General features: G+C 44.4%; 1 protein-coding gene and 1 non-coding gene across 6 annotated transcripts in view; both read right to left on the bottom strand.

Annotated features, from left to right (window-relative positions):
• Positions 1-22,812, bottom strand: part of LOC109858473 — an 88,973-nt gene extending 66,161 nt beyond the window's left edge. For 4 of the 5 annotated variants that reach the window (XM_020435754.1, XM_020435757.1, XM_020435758.1 and 1 more), the window contains exons 1-2: positions 21,742-22,137; positions 20,355-20,824 (exon numbers count right to left, since the gene is read on the bottom strand). In XM_020435754.1, the coding sequence (XP_020291343.1) occupies positions 20,355-20,395 (41 nt within the window). In that variant the 5' untranslated portion in view covers positions 20,396-20,824; positions 21,742-22,137. Of the gene's footprint in view, positions 1-20,354; positions 20,825-21,741; positions 22,138-22,784 lie in introns of those variants that run through there. The other variant, XM_020435755.1, reaches the window with a different exon arrangement.
• Positions 22,660-22,732, bottom strand: Trnav-uac. Its single transcript has one exon. It is a non-coding gene; the product is annotated as a tRNA-Val (tRNA).
• Positions 22,813-23,232: the final 420 nt, after the last annotated feature.

The following is a 23,232-nucleotide window of genomic DNA, read 5'->3' as shown; positions in this document are numbered from 1 at the left end:
AGTCCGGGAACTTTCCGGACAAACTGTGTATTGTTCCGTGACAACAAAACAGCGTTCATATCGACACAATTCGTCCCTCTGTGTAAAAAATCTCGTGTGAAAATCCTAAATAATTAAATTTTCATGCGTTGAAAAAGAGAGAGAAAGAGAAGAAAAGGGAATCGGATTTCATCATCCATTTGTTCGCCGTCCATTTGTACGCGATAACTTATGAACGAACTGTGTAAGCCGTAATGTCGGATAGTGGCGTCAGAAGATGTTCTGAACAAGATTTTACGTTCAGAGAGAATGGGAGAAAAAAAGATTGTACTAAAATCCCACAGAATTCTCTCTCTTATCGCCATTTTCGTAATTCTTCATGGCCTCTCGAAAAAATAGACAGCAAAAACTCAATCAACCAAAAATAATTAAATTTAAGTTTCAAAAATGATTAAAGAAATGCGACATTTCTCAAGAGTAAATCTCAAACAAAGATGAGAAACGCGACCGAGCAAAGAGAAGCGCGCATCATCAGTTGCCGAATGCGCACCTGCACAACAACTCTCGACCACTATTTCTGGTCGAGCGCCGATACAAACCCGCACTCCGAACACTTCACGCGTCGCTGAAACGACGTTATATTTACCACTTCCTTGTGCCCGAGCTCTCTAGACGTTTCTCGGCTGCTTCCTACTCGTTCTGGGTCAAAAGTCTCGCCACTGACGAGACGATAGGAAGCCGAGGGGAACGACGACCTCGTGAGAACGTACCTTCTTTTGTTGTTTGGGAAACCAACAACAAAAGCGTTCCGCCGTCACAGGTGCATCATTCTCTCGCGGTTTTAACTCCAGAGACTTCCAGATGTACGAATGCAAATGCGAGATCCGACAAAATCTTTTTGCGAAATATTCGCGAGCAATTTTTTGTTTCACACAACCGGGAAAAAACAAAATAAAACAACTGCGACTTTGAAAAAATCGAGTCTCGTGAGAAAAAAAGTCGGGAGGGGACAAGAAACACCAAGTCGTGATGATACCGCGAAAAGCAGTAAAATGTTAAAAAAAAAAAAAAAAAAACACTTGATCCAGTCGCCTAACGAAGACTACTTCCGGCCGGATGTGCCACTCACGAACGCGTCGTCTTTCACGACGATGCGAAACGAAAAGCGAGCGGCGGACCATCTTCTTTCCACGCTCATCCCACTCTCTTTCTTTTAATTTTATCTCAAACAAAGACGAAAACCGTGCAAGCACACAGGCAAGGTTGATGGGAGAAAGGTCATATTTTTCTAGAAGTTATTCGAGTCACACGCGAACCGCCAAATCGAAAAATTTACGTTCGGTTAAAAGACACGGCGCACCATTTCCACTTTTGCGCAAAATTGTCCCGCGAGATTCCGCGAGAAAAGAATCAAGATCTCGAGACCGTTCTTCCGCTCTCTTCAGACGACGATAACTTCGCCGATAGAGCGTTTATAGAGACGTCTCGAGTGCCGTTTCGCACAGGAATATCCGAGTGGTTTCCTCGCTCGCGCGAAAAAAAAGGAGAACATTCGTACACGCGGATTTATTATGCGTGGGTGAGCACCGAGCGCGATTTCGTGACTTTTTACGTCGAATTTCCCCGAGAGAGAGAGAGAGAGAGAGAGAGAGAGAGAGAGAGAGAGAGAGAGAGCCGAGCGTGAATTGTTCGCGTTATTATCTATCTCTGCAGAAAACAAACTTTACGATCCCGCCGCAATAAGAATAACGGCCAGTCGCGCGGGAAAGGGGATGAATTTATCGAGTACAAATTTTCCACACTCGCTTCTTTTACTCGCTCGTACACGTTCTCTCGCACAGGTCAGAGAACGCACACCTATATAGTTGCTAAGCATTATGGATGCGCGAGAGCCGCGTGGGTGACCTCCCACGCGCGTACCGGGTCAATTGCTCGGTTTGAATATTTATTCGTCCGTTCGAGTCACGGCAATGACGGTAATGACGACCGAAAGAGTCTGCCGTTCGGACAAAAACGCTTCGAAAACTGGTCACGTTTGTTGCGACTCGATAAACCTTTTAAACCAAGAGAGAGAGAGAGTACTCACGATAATCTTTGGCGCTCGTGTTTACCGGATTTAAGTGAGGTTCGTGGTAACACCGGAGAGAGAAGAAGAGAGAGAGATAACCAGTTCTATTTTTAGCTACCACCTGAGTGAAACGGCACCGAGTAATTCACGTGTACCGTGTAATATTACATATTTTATTCTCTGTTTTATTCCACACGCTGTGTATTATCTTCCTTCCCGATCTTCTACACTTTTTGATATTTTTCGAAAGTGGTTTCGTTTGAGCGCGACTCGCTCGATGCGATGAGGATGGAATATATTATAATCTCAGCGCGTACCCGAGATCGCCCTGAGATTGTATCGACTACGCCGCCACAGCGAATCGGTTCCGCGGAAAGAGACGAGAGTTTCTTTCGTTTTCGGTGGCCGGTAAGACAACAACGCGCAGAAAGAAAAAAGAAAAAAAGAACAAATCGACTCGGCTTCGTTTGACCAACCTGAGAGCGCATCGTGCGCAACAACCAACAAGGGCCACGCCATCGGCGGGCGCACTTGAGACGGGATCGTTACTCGTCATTACAGAATTACACGCTCGAATGGCCGACGTTACAAATTACAGAGATAGCCAATCCCGCTCCTTTTTCTCGGTTTCCGTCTCTTTCTCTTCCTCTGGTTCTTCTCCCGCTTCTCTTTGTTTCTGCTTATTGATGCGCACGGACGAGCGAAAACATCCCCGACATCCCTTGCTGCTCTGCCGGAATCGTGAACATCGTTATCGGGATTATCCGCGGATTATTCGCTACGATTTTACCAAATTAAGCGATCTCTCGAGTGACGCTCTCGACGGGGCCCTTCGTTTGTGTGTTGTTCGCTCTGCCAGAAGCATATAATCCCCTGTGTCGTACACGAGACTTGTCGTTGCGCCAGAGAAAGAGAGAGAGAGAGCGAGAGGTCGGGATTGTGACACGGTTGATCACTTTGTGGTTGATCTCCAGATGGAAATAATTGAGAGACGATGTCGAAACAGGAGGATGTACCCGGTCCGAGGTCAAAACACAGAAGCCGGTAGGGTAGGTTAGGTTAGGTTACAGCACGCGGGAGAGGACGCGCTTTCGCGTGTGTAACTTCATTCGGCGAGCAGACAACGACGACAACGTCCCGACGGACTTTGTGCACGCTCCCGCGCAATTCAAACTCGCCAGTCCGTGTCCAATTAGTAATTACGATTCATGAAAGCGCAGGACAGCGCAGCATTAAGCTCCATTAATCTCTTACCGCTCTTCGTCGCCTGAAAGTCGCAATTCCGCGCGTGCAAAACACGAGCTATTACAAACGGAAAGTAGGTATCCCGCGATTAATTGTTGCGGTATTAAGAAAATCGATTTTCCGAATTCAACGTTGAACTTTTGCGACCTCTGACATGGGACTCAACGTTAGTCGCACTAGTAACTGATAATATTAAACAGTTTATTCGCTGCGGTTAATTCGATTTCTCTTGACTCGCGCATGACGCATCCGCGCGCGATTGTTTTTAATTAACAGCGATTTCGTTACAGCCGCATCGTTTACATTTCTTGTACGGCGTATCAGCGCGTGTACGTGTGTCGTATTATTTATAGAATCGGCCGGAGACACAGAGAAATCTAACAGGCAATCAAGACTGGCCGCGCGTGCAGCATTCCACGGCTGAGTCACCGCAAGCTTCGTACAAACTGTTCCGAAGACATTTGAGAGTTGTAACACCGCGGTCTATTATTGCTCCCTTGATCAAAATTTATATTTTCGCATATAAATGTCGCGTGCACGACGTTTCCGCTCTTCGTCGCCTCGTAACTTGTATCCTTTTGTTTCTTACACTTTGTTGTTTATATTTTACACGTGTCTTCAGCTATAAATTATTAAATGTTTACCTTTCTATGATATGTTGTTGTTGTTATTATTATTATGTGTTACGTGTGTCTGTGTGTGTGCGTATTCGCTTGACAAACGTACGTTACAAAGTTCACTGACTTTTGCAATTTAACTTCGAACAAAGCGACAGCGTTTTCCGTGAAACGCGAATCGCATTTCGATTGCGTGAGCGCGTCCCAAAAGGCACCGCACCTGCCAAGACAGCGCATACTGCATATGGGGAGGGATAGAGAGGGTTTATTTCGGGAGAGATCGCAGAAGTCCCGGCATCATGAGTAATAGCAGCAACGGCAGCGTCATACTGTCTGTGGGACGCACATGCCACGGCACTAATGGTTCATTCAGGATTCGCGCGGGCGAATTGAAATCAAAGAGAAGACCTGACAGTGGTGTTGTTGCGAACCCGAGGAAAACAAAAAACGATCATTCTCGAAATATCACGAACGCGACGCGCATGAGCGTCGTCGTTCACGTGATCAGATCCTGGACAAATCCGGGGATCTATCCAGGTCGGTCACATGGTCGATGACGTGGCGAACAACGCGTGCGCGCCGCCGCGGTATTGCGTCCCTCGAGTTTCCGCAACACCGAACGATCAATTAGACCAATTTGACGATTCAGTATCGACCACGCACGACGCAGCGCGTGTGTTCAAAGTGTTCTAATTGTATCTCTCGTGCTGTTTTGCAATTGCTGATGCGACTTTTGCACAAAGTTCACGAAAATCGTCACTTTTTAGATTTTTATTCCGTACGCGCGCAAAAATTCACAATAGATTAGAGACACGAACCTAAGAATTAGGATCGAAATCTAGCGTTGCCAATGGGATTATAAAAAGTTACACAACAACCACTCCAACGGGCTTCATTCCCCACGGAATAGAGCAGTTCTTCGAAAGAGACACGCGATGCATCCCGACTCGAGGACGGGTGTACGTGAACGTGACACCGGATCCGCCTCCAGTTGCTCGGCGGCTATTCAGCCACAGTATATATCGCTCGGTTATTACTCCACTGACTTAACTTCTCTCGGGGTGTTCCGTTTCGAGAGAGACGCGGCGGTAGTGGTTGTTTCCTCCCCGTCCGACGACGGGCAAATTGTCTCTTGTTTTCTCGCTGCTCGGAAATTCTCTCCCACAATTGCGCACGGAAATAATGCGGCGAGAGCACGAATCTCGCTTCTCGGTCGCCTCTTGGCCTCGACGATATGATTGCCAGTCCGAAGAGACCCGAGAGCGTTATAACCGCTATCGACCGGAGAAAGAGAGAGAGAGAGAGAGAAAACGCGGTGTCTTATTTGTCAAGTAACGTCGCGTCATTGAAGCAACGAAACGTCCCAGCGCGATTGCCCTTCAAATCGAGTTACGTACAGTCAATTGAAAATGCATTCGCCGCATTGCGGATGTATTGTTGGTACTTTGAAATGGAACTCTTTCGGAAGTAATTTTCTTTCCAAGAAAGAGAATCGCGAATCGAATGTTTCAAACTTCAAACTCACTCTCTCACGTACGGTTAAAAGTTTGTATTTCTCTTTGCACGCAAAAAAAAAAAAAGAAATTATATCGTTGAATGTTCAAATTGTCGCGTTAACTCACGCAACCAACACGACGACGTTATTGCGCACTGCGCATATTAAGATCGTAATTCCAGACGATGTGATTTCCTAAATCACGCGCAATTTTCACGAACGATCATTTTTTTCGATTACCAGATTCCCACACGAGCGATATTAATCCGACGATTTATAGAGAACGAAAAAAGACAGAAAGAGAGGGAGAGCAAAAGAGAGAAGAAAATACTAAAAGGGGAACAAAATTCACGATCTTCGCTCCTTCCTTCTTCTCTCGCCGCACGCTACATGTCTCCTAATAAAGTTTCGTCCCACTTTATTGCGAGATTATTGAATATGTGTCGTCCATTCCTCATCGTGATTTATACTTCCTGCCACTACCTGCCGTTGCTCGTTACGACCAAAGAAAGAGCCTCTATTCCGGCTCCTGCGTCGTATATATAAATACTCACGGCGACGATAAAAGTTTCCGAGTAAACGTCAACATCCTGCTAAGCTGCATATAATACACAATGAAAAAAGAAGCGCGTTCTCTACGCGGACGATGGCATAATTTTTTTAGATACATCTTCGAAAAATGTCCGCGTTCGTAAAAAAAAAAAGCCAACAAACAGCTCACTACAACTACGCTAGATGCGTGCGTTTCTCGAATGTTTCATCGTTGGCGCGTTGCGGAGGAGACGTGATCGCAGTCGCCTTTTTTTTCCGTTAGCAGATGAGACGAGAGATGCAGGGAGAGAAACTTAGCTCGGGGAACGAACATCGTTCCTGACGAGGCGTAAAGAAATTCGAATAAATTCGTCCGATACGATCGCGTCTTCTTGCTCGACTTCTTGACAGTTTTGTCCGCGATCGCGGCGGTTCTCTTATATAAATTTTTTTCCGCTCGAGAACGCGACGAGAAATGTGTATCTGTTATTTTTTTCTTGGACACAAAGGATAAAGATCACCGGAATCTGTGGCGTTAGATCGCGTCATCATCTTTTTGTACGTTTCTCAAAGTATGAGATTCACGTACGTATAAAAAAAAGCGCTTCTTGTGTATGTAAAAAAGAAACGTGTAACAGGTTTTAATTGTTACGCGGATATCACTTAAAGCTATTGTGCGATTTATGCCATTATCGATACGCACTTGAAAAATTTATCGCTCGTATAGATAATCCAGATTTCCGATGATAAAGTTCTGTCTCTCTCTCTCTCTCTCTCTCTCTCTCTCTCTCTCTCTCTCTCTCTCTCTCTTTCTATCTCGAGTATGGATAAAAGACAGATAGAGGAGATCGATCAACAGCCGTAATAAAATCTCGAAATAAAATCTCAAACGACGACTCATTGGATTTGGATTTTCGTGATTCTCTTTGCAAAGGGATATCCGATGTTTTTATTTTTTAGTTAATTCTTTTCCAGCCTCTTCCACAGTCAATTACGCTCGCTCTGTTATACGTGCGCACATTATAAATCGATATCGGCAAATGCGCGACAAATTAATCTACGATGAGACGCGCGGCGAATACATTGTGGACGCGAATTGAGGACACGCGATTTTTCCGCACACTGGGTCGTTTTCCCTCAGTAAAAGGTAACGTCGGTCGCCTCGGCGCGAAGAAAACTCTCGACGCAAAGAAGAATCCACGAGTTTCAAGAGAGCTTTCCTCCCTTGTCTCTCTCTCCCCTCTTTTTACTCTCTTCTCTCGCGTGAAGTACGTGAAGTGAAATTGCGAGATTCGCGCGAGCAAGGTCTTCGCACCGTAGCGCCAATTTTTCTCTCCGGATGCCGCATGAGGTATGTGACACACGTGCGGTCTCCCGTGCTGACCCCGACGACGTTGAATTGCGACATAGAAGAGTCTCCGGGATACTAAAGGATGCTGACGTACGAGCGGGCGCGAACGTTACTTCTTCGAATGCACCTCAAACGGTAACTTCACGGGTTCCGTGTATGTGCGCGCGCGCGCGTGTATGTGTGTGGTGCACATTCTTTACTGTGATCTTTACGAACACACGGTGTTCGGAGTGTCGAGGAGATCTCATGAAAATATTTACCGCGCGAGACGGAGAGGCGTATGAAAAACGGTCGTCCATCGACGTGCGCGCGCAAACGAGACACGAAAAAATTTATAATACTCGCTCGTGAGATTTATAAACGCGATCCCGTCGCTCGTAAAATACGAGATCCGGAGAAATATACGGTTCGTCTAACGAAGCGAGCGAGAGAGAGAGACGGACGGAAACAACGAAAATTGAATCGGAAGCGATATTGACTCCGAAACTCACGAATTGAAATCGGCAGGTAGTGTGTGTTGCGCGCACATACACACACACACACACGTTGCACTTTCCTTGACCGTGGCTGCACAGCCGCTAACCGAGGGGATCGGCTCCGCACAGTCTTGTTTCCCGATCGTCGAGATAATGTTACGCCATCGTAACACAGCCGGCTGATATCTGATGGCTCGTACGGGTATCCCCGAGGTGAATTTTTAACCGGCAGCAGCTCGGCGCAGCTTTCGATGTTCCGCCGCCGTCGCCGCCGCCACTGCTGGTAAACACGGCAAGTTGCACCGACACTTGATCGTTATGGTGGATTCTAGCCTGATAAGTCGCCTAATTATAACGGTCGTTTCTCCGCGATCTCGTACAGATTTGATATATGAGATTGTTACAACGTGAGATGATTATAAACTTGTTCGTAAACACAAACCGCGTACGATAAAACGCGCAAACATTAATTCTCCTTTAAAGAGTTCTTCGAAATTAATTTCGAAACAAAAATATGCACCGCATTTTTTTTTTTCATTCATTCAAATATTCTATCACCTGCTCTCGACGCGCGAAGTGTCTCTCGCGCGACACTTGATAACTAACTCGCGAGACGCGCACGGGAGACGTGCCTCGAATTGAGAAATTCCCGAGCGTATCAAAAGTTACGGCACGTATATAAATGACATACGTCATCCCGAGTTAAACATGTACATCTAGAACTGCGCAACGGCGGAAAGAGTGGGTATTCGCGCGCGTCGTTGTGGTTATTTTTTTTTTTTTTTTTACAAACAGATATTCCCCGGGCCTTTCATCGCGCATACATTAAACATTACGTGTATAATAAAAAAAAAACTGGTAACTTTTGAAAACAAAAGCCGCTTTGAGAAGAAGGCAATGTTTTTTCGTTTAACGATACGTTAAAAGAGAAAACTTTTTGTGCTGTTTTTGCAGCAGAAGAATTAATTAAATATCTTTAATTATCGCTTTTTTACTCACACACACACACAGAGTTCCGCCCCCCATAATCATCTTAATGAAGATGAAGATTAAGGAGACGCGTGTAATTGTCCGTTCGGCGACGACGCGGCGCGACGCCTCGACTCCGCGACACTCGTTAGTTGCGTTCAAAAAGCACAGAGTGTCTGTGCGCGCGTACTAACCACGTTCGCATCGTCGTAATCCCGTAGTGGTACCTATACTGTTTCGCGGATGAAAGTCGCGAATAATTTAGCCGTAGAGAGATCTGGTTTCTCTCTCGCGCGTGCGAAAATGTGTATTACAACAGCTAGATTATATCGCGCGCGCGACTCATCCGCGCCGCAAGCACAACGCGTAGTTAATATGCATGCCCGGCTTAATTTGCATTAGTTTTTGCGGGGAGTTTGCGCGCGTTATGTTTCCGCGAAAGCGACAGAAACTCGTTTCCGGCAAAATGCGCGGGATAAGAAAAGGAAAGGATTCGCGAAGGGATTCGCGTGCGCATCACGCTAACGTAGAATACTCGGAAATTCGGAAGAAAAGCGAGGAAATGAGAACTCGAAGGAAGAAACGAAGGAAATGAGAGACGAAACGCACAACTCACGTGTATAAATTTTAATAAAGAAAACAACGAGCGCGTGAAAGTGTGTCTACGCCTGCGTAAAAATAAAAACCTCGGTCGAGCCCACGCGAGCGACAAAAAAAAATACATCATTTTAATGTCGCCGCTCGAAAGAGAGGAGGGACTAAATGAAGACTTTAATGCAGTCCCATATGATTAATGTCATTCCGTTCCACTAGCACGAATTGCGCCGCCTTTATCTCGCGGCGAGCCGAGAAAGACTCAAAGGGTCTCTTTCTCTCTGGTTTTCACGTTTCGCGAGTAACAAGATATTATTCCTATTATTTTTCTTCGTCTTTTTTCTCGAATTCGCGTAATTAGTCCAAGTTCACGTATACTGTAAGTCACGCTGTAATTCGCACTTACTATCATAAAAATGCAATAAAAAGAGAGGGAGAAAGAGAGAAAGAGACAATGCGGAAAGAATCTTTCCTTCCCTTTATGAAAATCGACGCACAGAATGACTTATTCATCGCACGGATACGTTCGAGAACGTCGAGCAATCTTCTCGGGCACGCCGAGCGGGTAAACTACGCGGGCGAGATTCTTTTCAGGAAATTCCGCGGTGAGAAAGAGACTTTTGCGGACGTGTCGGAGAAACGTCAGGGTGGAAATAACGTCGGCGAGACGAACTCTTTGTTCGACCCTCAGGCTGCAAAGCTCGAGAGATTTGAGCGTATATACGTACACGCGCGCATGTGTGTATAAAGAACACACATGACGTACAACAAAATGTTACACGTACTTAAAATATTTCCGCGTTATTCCGTGGAATAATTTTGGGACCAGCCGCGAAATGGTTGACTAAGACGGACGACTTCGAGGCGCGTCGAAGGGGACTTCGAGAACGAAGAAGAAGAAGAACGAGGAGCAAGGTGCGGCGACCTATCGCGCAGCCTGCTGCCAGCCGGTTACACGCCAGCGAGTATCGGCAGCAATCGCAGGCAGTGAGTGATTCATCCGTTCTCGGTTGCTGCTCTCTCGCTCTCCTCGCGGATCCGACAAGGAAAGACCCTTCCACTCCGTTCATTCCACTCGGTTCCACTCGACTCGCCACCACTCACTCTCTTTCTCTCTCTATCATTCAATGTTCCCGCAAACCGTCCTTCTTAAACTCTTTATCCCCAGTTTTCTCGCGAATAGAAGAAAAACTAGTATCGATTCTAAAAAAAAAGATTATCTTGTATTTACAAAGCGCGCGCGATATTTCGAGTTCCGTCCGTCGCGAAACTATTATGCGTCGGACACACATCGAAATTGCGATGAACATGAATGAACTCGTCGAGCAACAACAAAAAAACACCAACGTGATTAAAGGGCCGTACCGATAATCGCTTCTTTCCGAGAAGCGCGATGTAAGCACAGGTGCTCGCGTTTGGCGCGAAGAAAAACAAATTGTAATTAACAATGTGGTCACAAGAGGTCGAGGGGAAAAGGCAAACCGAAACGAGTTATCGCCTCTTTCTCTTCTCGCCTCCTCCTCTCCTCTCTCTTTCTCTCTCTCTTCTGCGTCTATTCTGGTTCTACTAGGAAAAGCGCCTGTCTCCTGCACGGCCGCGGACACACGAGGCTGTATAAATACTTGAAAGAGCGCGACTGCCGCTTTTTCTTTCCCGCCGTTCTTTTTTTTCTTACCGCGTTCTCTTCAAGTTCTCTTCACGTCACGTGCACCACCCGGTGACGCAAAAAATCACGCTCAACACCGACGCATAAACCATCCGATTTAAAAGCAGAATCATGTTTACGCTTGTATCAACGATAGATATTTATATTTAGAACGAGTTGCTTGTGAACGAAATGAAGTTCTAAAAACTAAAAAGTTTTCACGTGCTTCTATTAAAATATCAATCCCGACGAATTTTCCGTGTGTCCGTGCGTGGTCTCGTTAAAAATTAATTAAACACGAAAACGTAGACCGCAAAAAAGTAAAGTGCACGGGGAGAGAGAGACGAAGGGAAGATTCAACTCATCGTTTATTCGGAAATCGTTTTCCACGAGCAGTTTGCCGGTGAGTCAGAGACTGCCGTTTTCTGAATCGTAATGCGCGGCGTACAAGTGCAACACGTGCGCCGGCCGATTAATCCAAGGCCGATAAAATCACACACAAGTCCGATTTGATTATCGATATCCGCAATTTCGGAAGATATTCCGAATATATTTGTAACACTTGAAAAAAGATAAATTCTTATGCGCGCGTGCAATTAATTATTACATTGTAATTATCGTTAATTGATTTCTGGAACGTTTTTGTCTTGTAAAACACATACACGCACGTAAAACATGTAAGAATCGTGATACTGCGTTTGCAATATCGTATAATTATACACGTCACAATTAAAATAATTGAGCGCACAAAACTAACGACTCGCAGCTGGTTTTGTCATTCTCGCATCGCGTGTTTAAAAATTCAAAAGCCACCGTCCACCACACACCACCAGCACACGCGGCGTGTGTGCAGCACGCAGGTGGCTTCGCCATTGCACGGAAAAAGCAGTGCGTTGACTCCGTTGTATGACGTAAAGAACACGTCCTGTTCGTTCTTACTCGGTTCGAGCTTCTGCTGCTGCTGCACAAGGCTCTCTCCGATATAATGCTCGCTATTGATTCACTGGACTTCCTCCCTTTATCCGCCCGCAATATCCTCGCAATAACGTGACAAAACACGTCCTTTTCTAAAAATTTCAAGGAAAAATGGCTATTTGAAGCAGACACAGATGTAACGGTGTAAACATATAATCTTGATATTTATTAAAATATCAAAACGTTTTCGTAAAACGTTTTTAACCACTCATTTTAAGTCTTTTTTAATACAATCTAAAAAACAAAATTTATATACTAAAGGAACGCAAATTATAAAAAAAAAAACTGTTAAAAACACTTACAAAGTATGCAGAAATGATTCTCATCAATGTCAATACATGGTGTAACGTAATTCCTTACAAGTAAGAACCAAACAACTGACAGGTCGTGACAGTGTGTAACAATAATATACAAGAAATTTTAAGATGGAAAGAAACCGTAATGTAAAATATATTATAATGAATTATCAACCAATGGTAAGTAAACTTTGTCTAAGTTTTCTGTATCGCTCTGTAAATTAAGACCTTGGTTTTGGTTCTTGATGTGCAAAGTTTCTGAGATCAGGCGTTTATAGTAAGATCTTTCAGTATCTAAAATCTTAACACACTCCCACTCAAAATCATGTTGGTAATCTTTACAATGATCAGTAATCACAGATCTCTGGATTGTATTTCTGTTAATATGATTTTTATGTTCTTTAATTCTAGTTAATAACATGCGGCTAGTTTGTCCAACATAAGAAGCAACGTTCTTTTCTATATAATATCTTATCTCTTTCTCTCTCTCTCTTTCTCTTTCTCGTGGTTGAGAAAATTAATTGAGTTTGAAATTAATTAAAAGAGCAACACAGAGAAGGTCTTTGTAAAGTCGCGCGTAATTTTAAATGCTTTCGATGTATATAAATAAACGCTCGAGTGAATTAAAAAACACTTTTCGTTTGTAACTGTTATTTATCTCGTAGCATCGCATTGCTAATAATAACAAGCACAATTAAATATTTTAAAAATATATTTATAATATTATTAATATGCAAATTATGCGCGTGTATAAATATTTCAAAACGAATTTTTCTCGTGTGACCCGCTTTGATTACGAAGTGTCGAGAATTATCGCGCGCATCGGCCAAATGCATAATGTCAGAGAATGCACAGCGAGTGCTCTTTAATACGAGGTCTGATTAAAATGCGGCTGACGAAGAAGACGAGGGGACGCCAAGCAGCCTGCACTCGAGAACGGCCAGTTTCTCTCTCTTTTTCTCTTTCTCATTTTTCTTTTCTCCGGGTCGTCTTTCGCCTCATCTCTTCGCGCCTTCGGCAAGTGCTGCTCGCGCGCGCAACGAATCAGAAAAAACCGCGAAAATCTCATTGGGCGAACGATATAATTCAAAAATTGACACTCGCGATCGAAGATATATTCGCGCTGCTAAGTCGGAAAAAATCTTATCTCGAGGTTTTAATTCAATTTTTAGATTTATTGAAATAAATTCTACGAACAAATAACGGCTCTTCAATTTGTTCTCGAAAACCTCTGCCGAGAAAGAGAAAGAGAGATCAACATGCACAAGCGCTCCGGATAAGGGTCGCCACATGGTAGTAGGTCAGTAATGTCGAGGGCGAGCAGCTGAACTATATTCGCGGGTGGTGGGTTACGCCGGGGTGGGGCACCCCCGAGAGTTAGTCTAATCAATAAACCTCCACCCGGCGACATTCAGACTCGGGTTGCGGGTGGCCTCCGGGTTGTACGAGCTCTGGAAAATTCCAAGCACCATGGCAATGTGGGTGTGCCAGTTTTCCGTATGAGAGACTACGTGTGTACACATACAAGACGCAAAAAGATCTTTTTCCAAGAAGTCGAAGAATACAAATTAACATTTCGAAATTACTCTTTTTTTTTGTTTTCAAGAAAATATTCTGGAAGAGCCGAGAGTCAGAAGCTCGCACGCGTGCGTCTCGAAAATCGATGAATGGGAAAAAAAAGTGCGCGACCGGTCAGGACGCGAGCGCTCGACGAGGGTAAAAGAGAGTGTTTATTTAACGTGTCGCGCGAAGCCTCGCAAGCACATCGCGCGCGTTTATCTCGGCGAGTTCAGCGACTTGTCGCCGGCTCATTCGCCTTTAGCCTTCTTTTCAAGTAGCACAAAAAGCGGCCAAGCGCAAGAACTTATTTCTTCCCTCCCCGTTATCTCTGACCGAAAGTGTCTTTCGAGATTGCTCGGTCCGCGTTATCTTCGAGAGCGGAATTGCGCTGACGCGCAATAACGCTCCTGACAAACGACCTGACTCCGATCTCCATTTACAATATTACACTCGCACTCGGATAATTCCGATACCGGATTCGAACGAACGTGAACTCGCGCGTGCATCAACGACCGAAAACGAGTTTTATCAAACTAGGGGACTTGTATTGATACGATGAGTTGCCAACGTTCTCTCCGATATAAAACAACTGTATAAAGATGATAAAAAAAAAAACGGGAGAAGAGTCCGAATTAAAACTAATTTTTGTATCGCCGATACGTATTTATTAATAGCGCAGTAAATTTTAATTAGAAATAAATGAGTGACATAAAGCTGTCTCGAAGTCATTTCAAAATTCGAATCCTGCGAATGAGAGTTAATTTTGAATTAACCGCGTGACACGTAGAGAGATATCGTGCGATTTTAGTTTCAATTAAATCCGATCTTTCTTTCTCTCTCTCTTTCTCTCTTATTTTCGAGATTTTAATTTTGAAGACTTTTTTCACGATGACATGTACAATTGCACAAGAGATTGTAATTACACATTTCATTAAAAATTACTGCGTATTATGTTGAAGAAGAACAAATTGTCGGTTTAACAATAAAATCGTGATTTGACGTACGTAACGCGAATTAAACGTCACACGTCAGAAGTGAAACCAGCCCGTAATTCTTGTGATTTAATGTAAATGATACAAATTGGATATTTGCAATAGAAGAGACGAGATTCGACGTTCGTCCGCAGAACCAGAAGGTTAAAGTTGTGAGAAAAGGTTTTCCTGAAATAACAATCTCACAGGGAGAAAGTTCTCCTTCGTGAGTGAGAGAGAGAAAAAGCAAGAGGAAAAAACGTGACGCTAATCGAACGTTGTTCCCTGTATGTGAGACAGTTGTCCCAACGAGGAGAAAACGAGTCAATGCGGCATAATAACCTCATAATAAAATCGCTTTGAGCATTAAGCGTGCATTTAATGCCGGCACGCGCACGCGCGTCTCTACACGATGAGATATTCATCTCCGCTGCGTGTGTGTGTATTCATAAAGTATCGTATCCCCTTCTTCACGACGAGAACAGCGTTGGTGGTTTGGCGCTTGATAGTAATAATAACAACGCGTATCAGACCCCCCTAGCGCCGGAAAGTTTGTACACGCGACGCCGCGCGTTCGATAGGATTAAAAAAGCTAGCACGCGCGCGTTAGCGCTTTTCGGCTTGCTGCTTTTTATTATTTCACAAGCAATCTCAAAGTTCTTTAATCAGAGGTAAATATATACGTAGAGCGCCGCACGTAAGAGAGTTTTCCCCGGGAGTATAAAAATAAACTTGGAAACAACCCGCACACGTAATAAGCAGAAATCGATACGGTTTCCCTCCCATCCATTCAATTTTCACCGGTAGACTGCTCTCAAAATGCAGGGGTGGACACGTATTCTCGGAGGTAATCGTCACCACCACCATCACCATCGGCCACCACTACCACCACCGTAAGCCACTCGAAAGCAGTTTTCGGTGCCCGACCACTTCCGGCAGAATGGACTTTAAAATATCACGTCGAGCTGTCTCCCCCGGGACGGGAGACAACTCAAACCCCCTGAGAACCGGTCGTGTGTATTTTTGAACGGAAATACGGAGTCACATTATCTTCCGAGACACATTGCGGTTTTCCGCGCGTGTAATTCTATACGCGACGCGAAACTCGAAGCAACACGATTAACTCTTATACAAGACGAAAAATGATACATAACAAGTGTAAATGAAGTAAATAACGTTTTTTTTTTTCATGTAGCTCGAATGTTTTCTCCTAATCTCGAGCATCGTCGGACAACAAAAACAAAAACCTCGAATAAGTACGTGCAAGTAAACAAAAAAATTAAATCAGTCCGAATGCAAAGATTTTTTTCCCGCACGTTTCTCACCCCCGAGAGAAACGACAGTGCGGACGGCTTGAACGAGTCATTTAGGGGGTTGTTAGTTCCGCCGCGAGGAAAAAAAAAGAAAAAACCACACGCATGGTGAAAAAGAGAGCGGGCGTGTAGATGCAGCCAGGCGTGCATATACTGTTCTGCCATGCGTTTCCTGGGGAACATTATTCCTCCCGCCGACGTGTTCATGCCGGAAAGAAACGACCGCGACGCCCGTCTGATAGATACTTCAGCGAGATGTGCAATTACCTCGACGAATGAAAGAAAACAATATTTACGGACTTGCGCGGAAAAATAAGAGAGATGCTTGCTGTGGCGTTGAAAGTCATCGGAAAAAAAACACGAAGATAATTCGGAGAAAAATCCTGGTCTTCTTCTTTGATTGGTCGATTCGTTTAAAAGTTTCTTTCTCCGTGTGCCCTTTTGGAGTTTCTCACGTCGGGAGTAAATTACTATGACTACCGCGTGTGCACATCCCGTATCCAAATGATTCGCGAATTGCTGGTGAGTCTGAAAGGGAGGTTACTCTCTTCCACGCGCCATTGAAACGCGCGTGGCAGAGTCGCGGTTATATCGAAAAGCGGTTGAGATCGGTGCATCCGCGCGCGATGCTGGTATTTATAAGCGCGCGCGCCGTATTCGGCTGCGCGTTCGTCTAATTTGCCGCATATAGATTTATGCTCTCGCCAATTAGCGAATTGGTCGGCGCGCAACACCTACCACCACGCTGTTATCGGCACAAATCGGAGAAATTCCAACTTACGGCCGCGACGCTCTATTTAATTCCGACGCAGCCACCGATTTTCCCACATCTCACATTTCTAAAAATAATTTTTTTCTCGTGAAGAAATATTTTTGCAACAAGGAAAGAAGCGAGCGTTGAAATAACGAAACTTGCAATTAGTAAAGTATCTTCTAAAATGTCAGCTTCAGCCCCACGTAGCCACACGCTTAATTGCAACAAGAACATTTCGAGAGAAAATTCCATTCTTGTTAAAATTCCATTCTTGTTAAAATAACCGTTTACACGCGGTAATGATAAAAATGAGCATTTTTTGTCTCTTTTATTTGCAACGCGATGTTAAACCTTAACAGACGTGTTTTTGTCTTTCTTTTTTTTTTTTTTTTCAGAAATACGAAACGCGTCCACATTTGCGCTTATACCGCGACAGTGTCATCAGAATCGTCCTACACGTCACTAGAAACTTCCGGACGAGAGAAAGAGCGCCGTGAGCGGCTCGTTGAGACATCGCTCGCTCGTTCTCTTTTGCTGCACTTCTCTCTCTCCTGCGTATGATATACTTTATCTGTAACCTATATATTCCGCCTTCTGTGTCGCACGCCAAAAACTATTCTCGTAGTCGGTCAGATCGAGCGGTACTCTTGTCGTCTTGGTCGTTTCGTGTCGTAATTCCTAATATATTACGTTTAAAAAAAGATTTCGCAAGATTTGGTGCACGCGCGAAAAAATTTTTGTTAATCTCCATGTAAATTCTTATCTAATTTACACCTAATAATTAATTTATTGTCTCGACGCAAATACAAAAATATTTCTATTTTCTCTGCGCGCGAAAAATTTAACTCTTTACTGCAAAAAAAAGAAAAAGTTACAAATCTGAGTGAAAGTTATTTTTTGCACAGAAATGTGTGTGTTTCGCTTCCAATTAATAACACACGCCGCCGTGCGATGTATCTGCACGCCGTGGCATTGTTCGAAAACAAATCGCAGTTGAAAACATCAGCGAGCAACGCGGACTCTCATTGGCGCGAGCGATGACCTAGCGAACGAACATCCCAACTTACTCTGTAAACATATGTCAAACGTGCGGATAAACGTGTGGAACGCTTCAAAAGCTGGAGTAAAAAAAAACAAAAATAAGCTTTTTCGATTCTCTCTACGCGCGCGCCACGTGATGCGTTCGAGAGAAATTCGAAAAAAATTACTCGATACAGAAGATACTTAATTGTTTTGAATTTGACAGCATTGAATAAATCTATGGATTTATTTTTGTTGTCGTTCGATAAGCGATTATCTCACACGCACCATTATTTGGACACACGCACAAAAACATAGAACTGCAAAAAGTTAAGTCATTCGAAAACGCACGGTTTTCCACTTCGTTCGCAGCCAATTCGATCATCGTTTGTACGTGTGTCTCTAAACCGGTCTTGATTTTAACCCATGACTATTCCGGCGAAATCTTAAGTGCTAATGATCCCTCCACGGTGCGTCCCACGAACGTAACGTATCCTCTAATTTCATTGCATTCCGTAAACTTTCTACATGCTTTGACGTTTTCCACACATTCACCGTGCGCGCGCGCGAATTATTTTCGAAATCTTTTCTCACATTCTGTTCCTCAATGCGTTTTGACGGTCGGTTAAGTAAATTTGATCGAGAGATGCATTTCTGTCTGCCATCCTCTTTACGCCGAATATACATCACAAAGCGGAGCGACTGAACGTTGCGCTTTCTCAAAAAAAGAAAAAGAAAAACAAAAGAAGAGATTGTGGTGATATTTCTAAACTTAGTTCCTCGCCGTCGCGCACTTCCTCTCCCTCTCTCTTTCTCTCTTTTTCTCTATCTATCTCCGTTCTCGCGAATGTCATGCGCGTAAATTCTTGCGTGCCGACGCGAACTTTGCAGCCGCGCGCCAAATTAATTGCCGTACGGCTTTCAGAAAAGTTACCCCCGTTCTCTTTCGTGCAACTAATCCCGATCGGTGATATAAATTTTTTCTCCCTCTCCGCGCGCGCGTTCTCACTCTATCACGGCTATACATAAGATGGCGGCTCAATAAATGATTTTACGACCGTCGCGAGAGAGGCCCATTCAAAACAATCTTTGATCCTTTTTTTTCTTGCATGCGGTTTGCGCGTATAAACGCTTCAACTTTCGCGTTTGCATAAACCTGCGGTTTAGAAGTTGTAAAAATTGAAAAAAAAAAAATCACTGAAAGGAATAAACGTGCGCGCTAAAACTTTGTTGAGAGAGGAAGATTGCGCTCTCGCTCGACAGGAGGGTGCTCCCTCCTGTCGAGATCGCGGGATGTATAAAATAAAGTATTTCACGCGATGTATCCGGACTGCGGGTTTATTCAATTAGCGAGAGAGATGCTCTTGATTCGCGAGAAACGTAATCGCGATAACGCGCGCCGCTGCGCGGGAACGGCAGCGTCTTAATCGCGCGGCGCGTTACGATTGCTCTGAATGAGAAAATTTATAAATTCTGTCGCATGTTCTCTCTGACGTCGCGTGTTCTCTCGTGTTGCGCGCGTTATCACGTACCTAAGTTTTTCCCCCGCGGTATTACCGCTCGCTGTTTTTTTCCTCTCGTTTTTTTTTTCCTGAACGTTGAGACCTCGTTCTCCGAGCGCGCGATGGAAACCCGAGATGGGAATTAATTAAGGGCCCAGCCGCGCAGCAGGTGTTATGATAATCCTTTCGAATTACCCGGGACGGAGCTCTCATTATGCAAAGCTATGCAACAACGCGTAAGCGAGTGCGTCTCCGCGCGCGAGTCGCAATGGATTATTTCTCCGACCGTCAATATTAACCTGCGGTCCCCGCGGGCATGTACGGCCATGTTTAGGCATAACATATCACGCGCAAACAAAGCGGATAGTAAAGGAAACGCGTACGCGTATATGGTTGCGCTTGTCCCTTCGAGAGAGAACGAACTCTATCGACATATTAATCTTGTACGACAGATTCTAACGAACAAAAATGACACACCTCGAGAGAGAATGCGCGCGAGTCGTTAATGCAAAATACAATTCGCACAAGTTGAGTATCACGTACGCGTAGGTTAGGTTAGGTTTAAAGCGAGCAAATCTCGCACAACGACCCGCGCGAGTTAACCCCGAAATTAACCGCGGCCAATTTCAAAGAGGCGCGACCTCCATCTCGGGGGAAATGAATAAATCAAAACGAAGGCTGAGTTTCGCTTGAAGCCGGCTTGACTGGTAGAAACCAATCTTTCTCCTCGCGCGCGTCACACTTTCTTTTTAACGTAGAAAATTATAACAAAAGTGTATTTACAAAAAAAAAGTACAAAAGTTTGAAAAAATTTCCAGTTAGTTATTGAGTTTCTAGTCTGTGCGATTTCTTGTTGATTTCCTGATGCAAAAATAAATAAGTATTTTGTACAAGTGTTCGGACTTACCTTTTTGATGGCTTCCAATGTGCGATTTCTTGTTGATTTTCTGATGCAAAAATAAATAAGTATTTTGTACAAGTGTTCGGACTTACCTTTTTGATGGCTTCCAACGCCGTTTCAGCACTCCCAACATGAGTAAACCGAGGATCTGAGCTCCAAAGCGTCGATGTCGTTCCGTATACGCAACTACTCAAGCAAGTGTTGCTACGAGCACAATCGATACCGCGATCACACTGTGACGAGTTACCGCGCGTCAGTCTCTTTTTGTTTTGTTTTTTTGTTTTTTTAAGTATTTTATTCTTTATGTTCGCGCCCCTGAATCACATCGTACAAAGTTCGAAACAAAAAGTTCTTTCTTCCGCTCGCCAAAGTCTCTCAGACTCGAACAATAATAATCGATTTTTTCGTGCAGCGATCGAAAAGCTCACTAAACAACAATGAAACGTCGTTAATCGTTTCGCGGAGTCATTCTCGTGTCACGGTACGATGCACGTATCGGTGCTCCGTCACTTTCGACGCGGATTCTCGTCATCCTCCTCACAGTGCGGCCTTTACCGGACATCTGAAAAAATCAGAAGCGTAACGTTTTACGTACGAAATAAAAATATATAAATATGTAAATATTATAAATATATATATTACATGTAAATATATAAATATTCAAAAGTGAGAGATTTTTTGATACAAAATATTTCGATTTAACGCTTCGATATCAGTTTTGTTGCAAAAGGAAAGATATTGTCTTTGTCCATTGTTTTATTCCGTTGAACATTTGGAAAATAGTTTTTCAATTTTTAATATTTAATTGAATGTGCAAAGCACTCGAGTAATGTTACAATTTCAATGGCAGACCACTGGCGTTTTGTATTATTAACCACGCGATTATCGACAACGTTCAAGCAGTTCGAAATAGCGTCGCGAATATTCATAAAAACTCCTCCGTAATGCGATAATCGCTTTACATTCCCGTTTGATCTCTCTCTTTTCACTTACCGGCGAAAGTTTTGTGCATTTTAGCGCACATTAATGTTTCGTCGATCGGGAGCAAAAGTTCGGCGAAAAGTGATGTCGACGCCATGATAAAAGTTTCACAACCGCGGAAACTAGTCGGCCATTTCTTCGAAATAAGTAGCGCACAAATTTTGAAAAAAAAAAGTCGCGATCGCACACTCGCGAGAGAATAAAGACTCGAATCCTCGGATCACAGGACGATCAATAACCGAGTGCCGAGAGTTTCGGAAACTGGAACATCGCGTCGCTCTTCGCCGCATCTTCGCGATAGACGACGATATATATCTAAAACGAGCTACAACTTGTGTGTCGCGCGTTGTTTCCAATCGCTTTGAGACAATTCGTCCGTGTGTCACGTGACCTCTTTCGAATTCCAAAAGCTCCAAAGCTCGAAGTCAGGTCAGGCTATCGTCTGTGACACACGATGAACTCGAGGGAGGAGGGGGATATATCGATTGGTTTACTCACCTCATTTCGCCGGTTCCGGGTCCAAGGGTAGCTTCCGGACATTGGGTTCAGGAAATACGTGGCGTGATCGACGACGACGATCCTCCCGGCACGGCCGTCGTCTTCCTACGCATGTCGGACCCGTGACGACGTATTTAGAGGAGGAAGACCGAGATATATGCTCGCGCGAAGTGTCCCGCGCGCAAGATCCGATTCTCCAAATTTCGACAAGGTCACAGCGAACGTATCGCGCGACGTTATTTGCGAACGAACGCGGAACATAAAGAAAGAAGCGAAACAACGTATTTATGCGCGGGCAGAGAATGCACACTGGCGGTGGACGAGAAAGAGAGAGAGACAGAAAGACGAGCTCGCGAGAGAAAACACGCGCGCGCGAGACGACACACCTAAACGACTGCGCGTCAAATACGAACTGAAGTTGGAGCGTCTCCCACTATCGTCTCTCCTCGCTTTCCCCCGCCAGGCGGCCGAGCTTCCACTTACCACCACCCAGCACGCGCATGTCGACACACAGATGCGCGGCGAGCGCAGGTGTGTATCTGTGTGTGTATGCGCCTCGCGCGCATACATCCGTGTGCTTACGGAGAATATTCCATGAAAAGTACACAACCGATACTCGCATCTGATACTCACGCGGAGAATATTCCCGGTGAAATATGTAACCGATAATCCCGAGATAGGTTCTATGAGCTTTTTCTTTTGAAGCTCTTTGTATGAACATACTTTGCACACATGAAACGATAAGTGCGTACTCGAGCGATGTTATTTGCAATCTAAATTGATATTTAAAAAAACGTTTACATACAAGCGCGAGACCCCGATTTTGCGAAACGAGACGCGTGCGTGTTTATTTTTACGTCTTCTAAAATTTTAACAAATAAGAGAAGGAGCGAGAAATATTTTGGAAAAAAAAAAAATTGGTTCCGGCCGGGATCGAACTGGCGACCTTCTGCGTGTAAAGCAGACGTGATAACCGCTACACCACGGAACCTTCGATGGCTGACGATTCTCGATCGGTAGTTATATTGCTATTCATAGTTTACCGTTACGTTTCGAAGTTTCTTCATGCTCGTTGCAAACGTATCGAGTCGTGACATCAGAGAGGCGGGAGAAATCGTATGAATATTCATTAATGAAATAAACTATAATTTGTACACACACACGCCACTGAGTACTCGTAAAGCATAGATTAGTCAGCTCTGTCGACACAGCTGGGCTGTAGCTTCGCGCATCTACCGCGTGAGGTTTCCGCGAGGTAGTCCGCTACTAGATGGCGAGAGTGTGACTTTCTGATTTCAGTAGCGTACATCTTGATCGGCTTATATGCTTTACTCTATATACACACGGCGTCAAAAATTCGCGGAGTAGGCGCGGGGATCGGAGGGCAAGCGGGGGGGTTCCTCGTAGCGCCAACGGGCGCCGTACGAACTAAGTAGTAGTCCACAACTACGTCGTGTCGATAATGTAACTATTCTTCTTTATTATTTTCTT

Source organism: Pseudomyrmex gracilis, unplaced genomic scaffold (assembly GCF_002006095.1).
Source record: "Pseudomyrmex gracilis isolate BER0280 unplaced genomic scaffold, ASM200609v1 scaffold_206, whole genome shotgun sequence".
In the NCBI taxonomy this organism is placed as follows: Eukaryota; Metazoa; Arthropoda; class Insecta; order Hymenoptera; family Formicidae; genus Pseudomyrmex; species Pseudomyrmex gracilis.
This window is presented reverse-complemented; position numbering and strand designations above follow the sequence as displayed.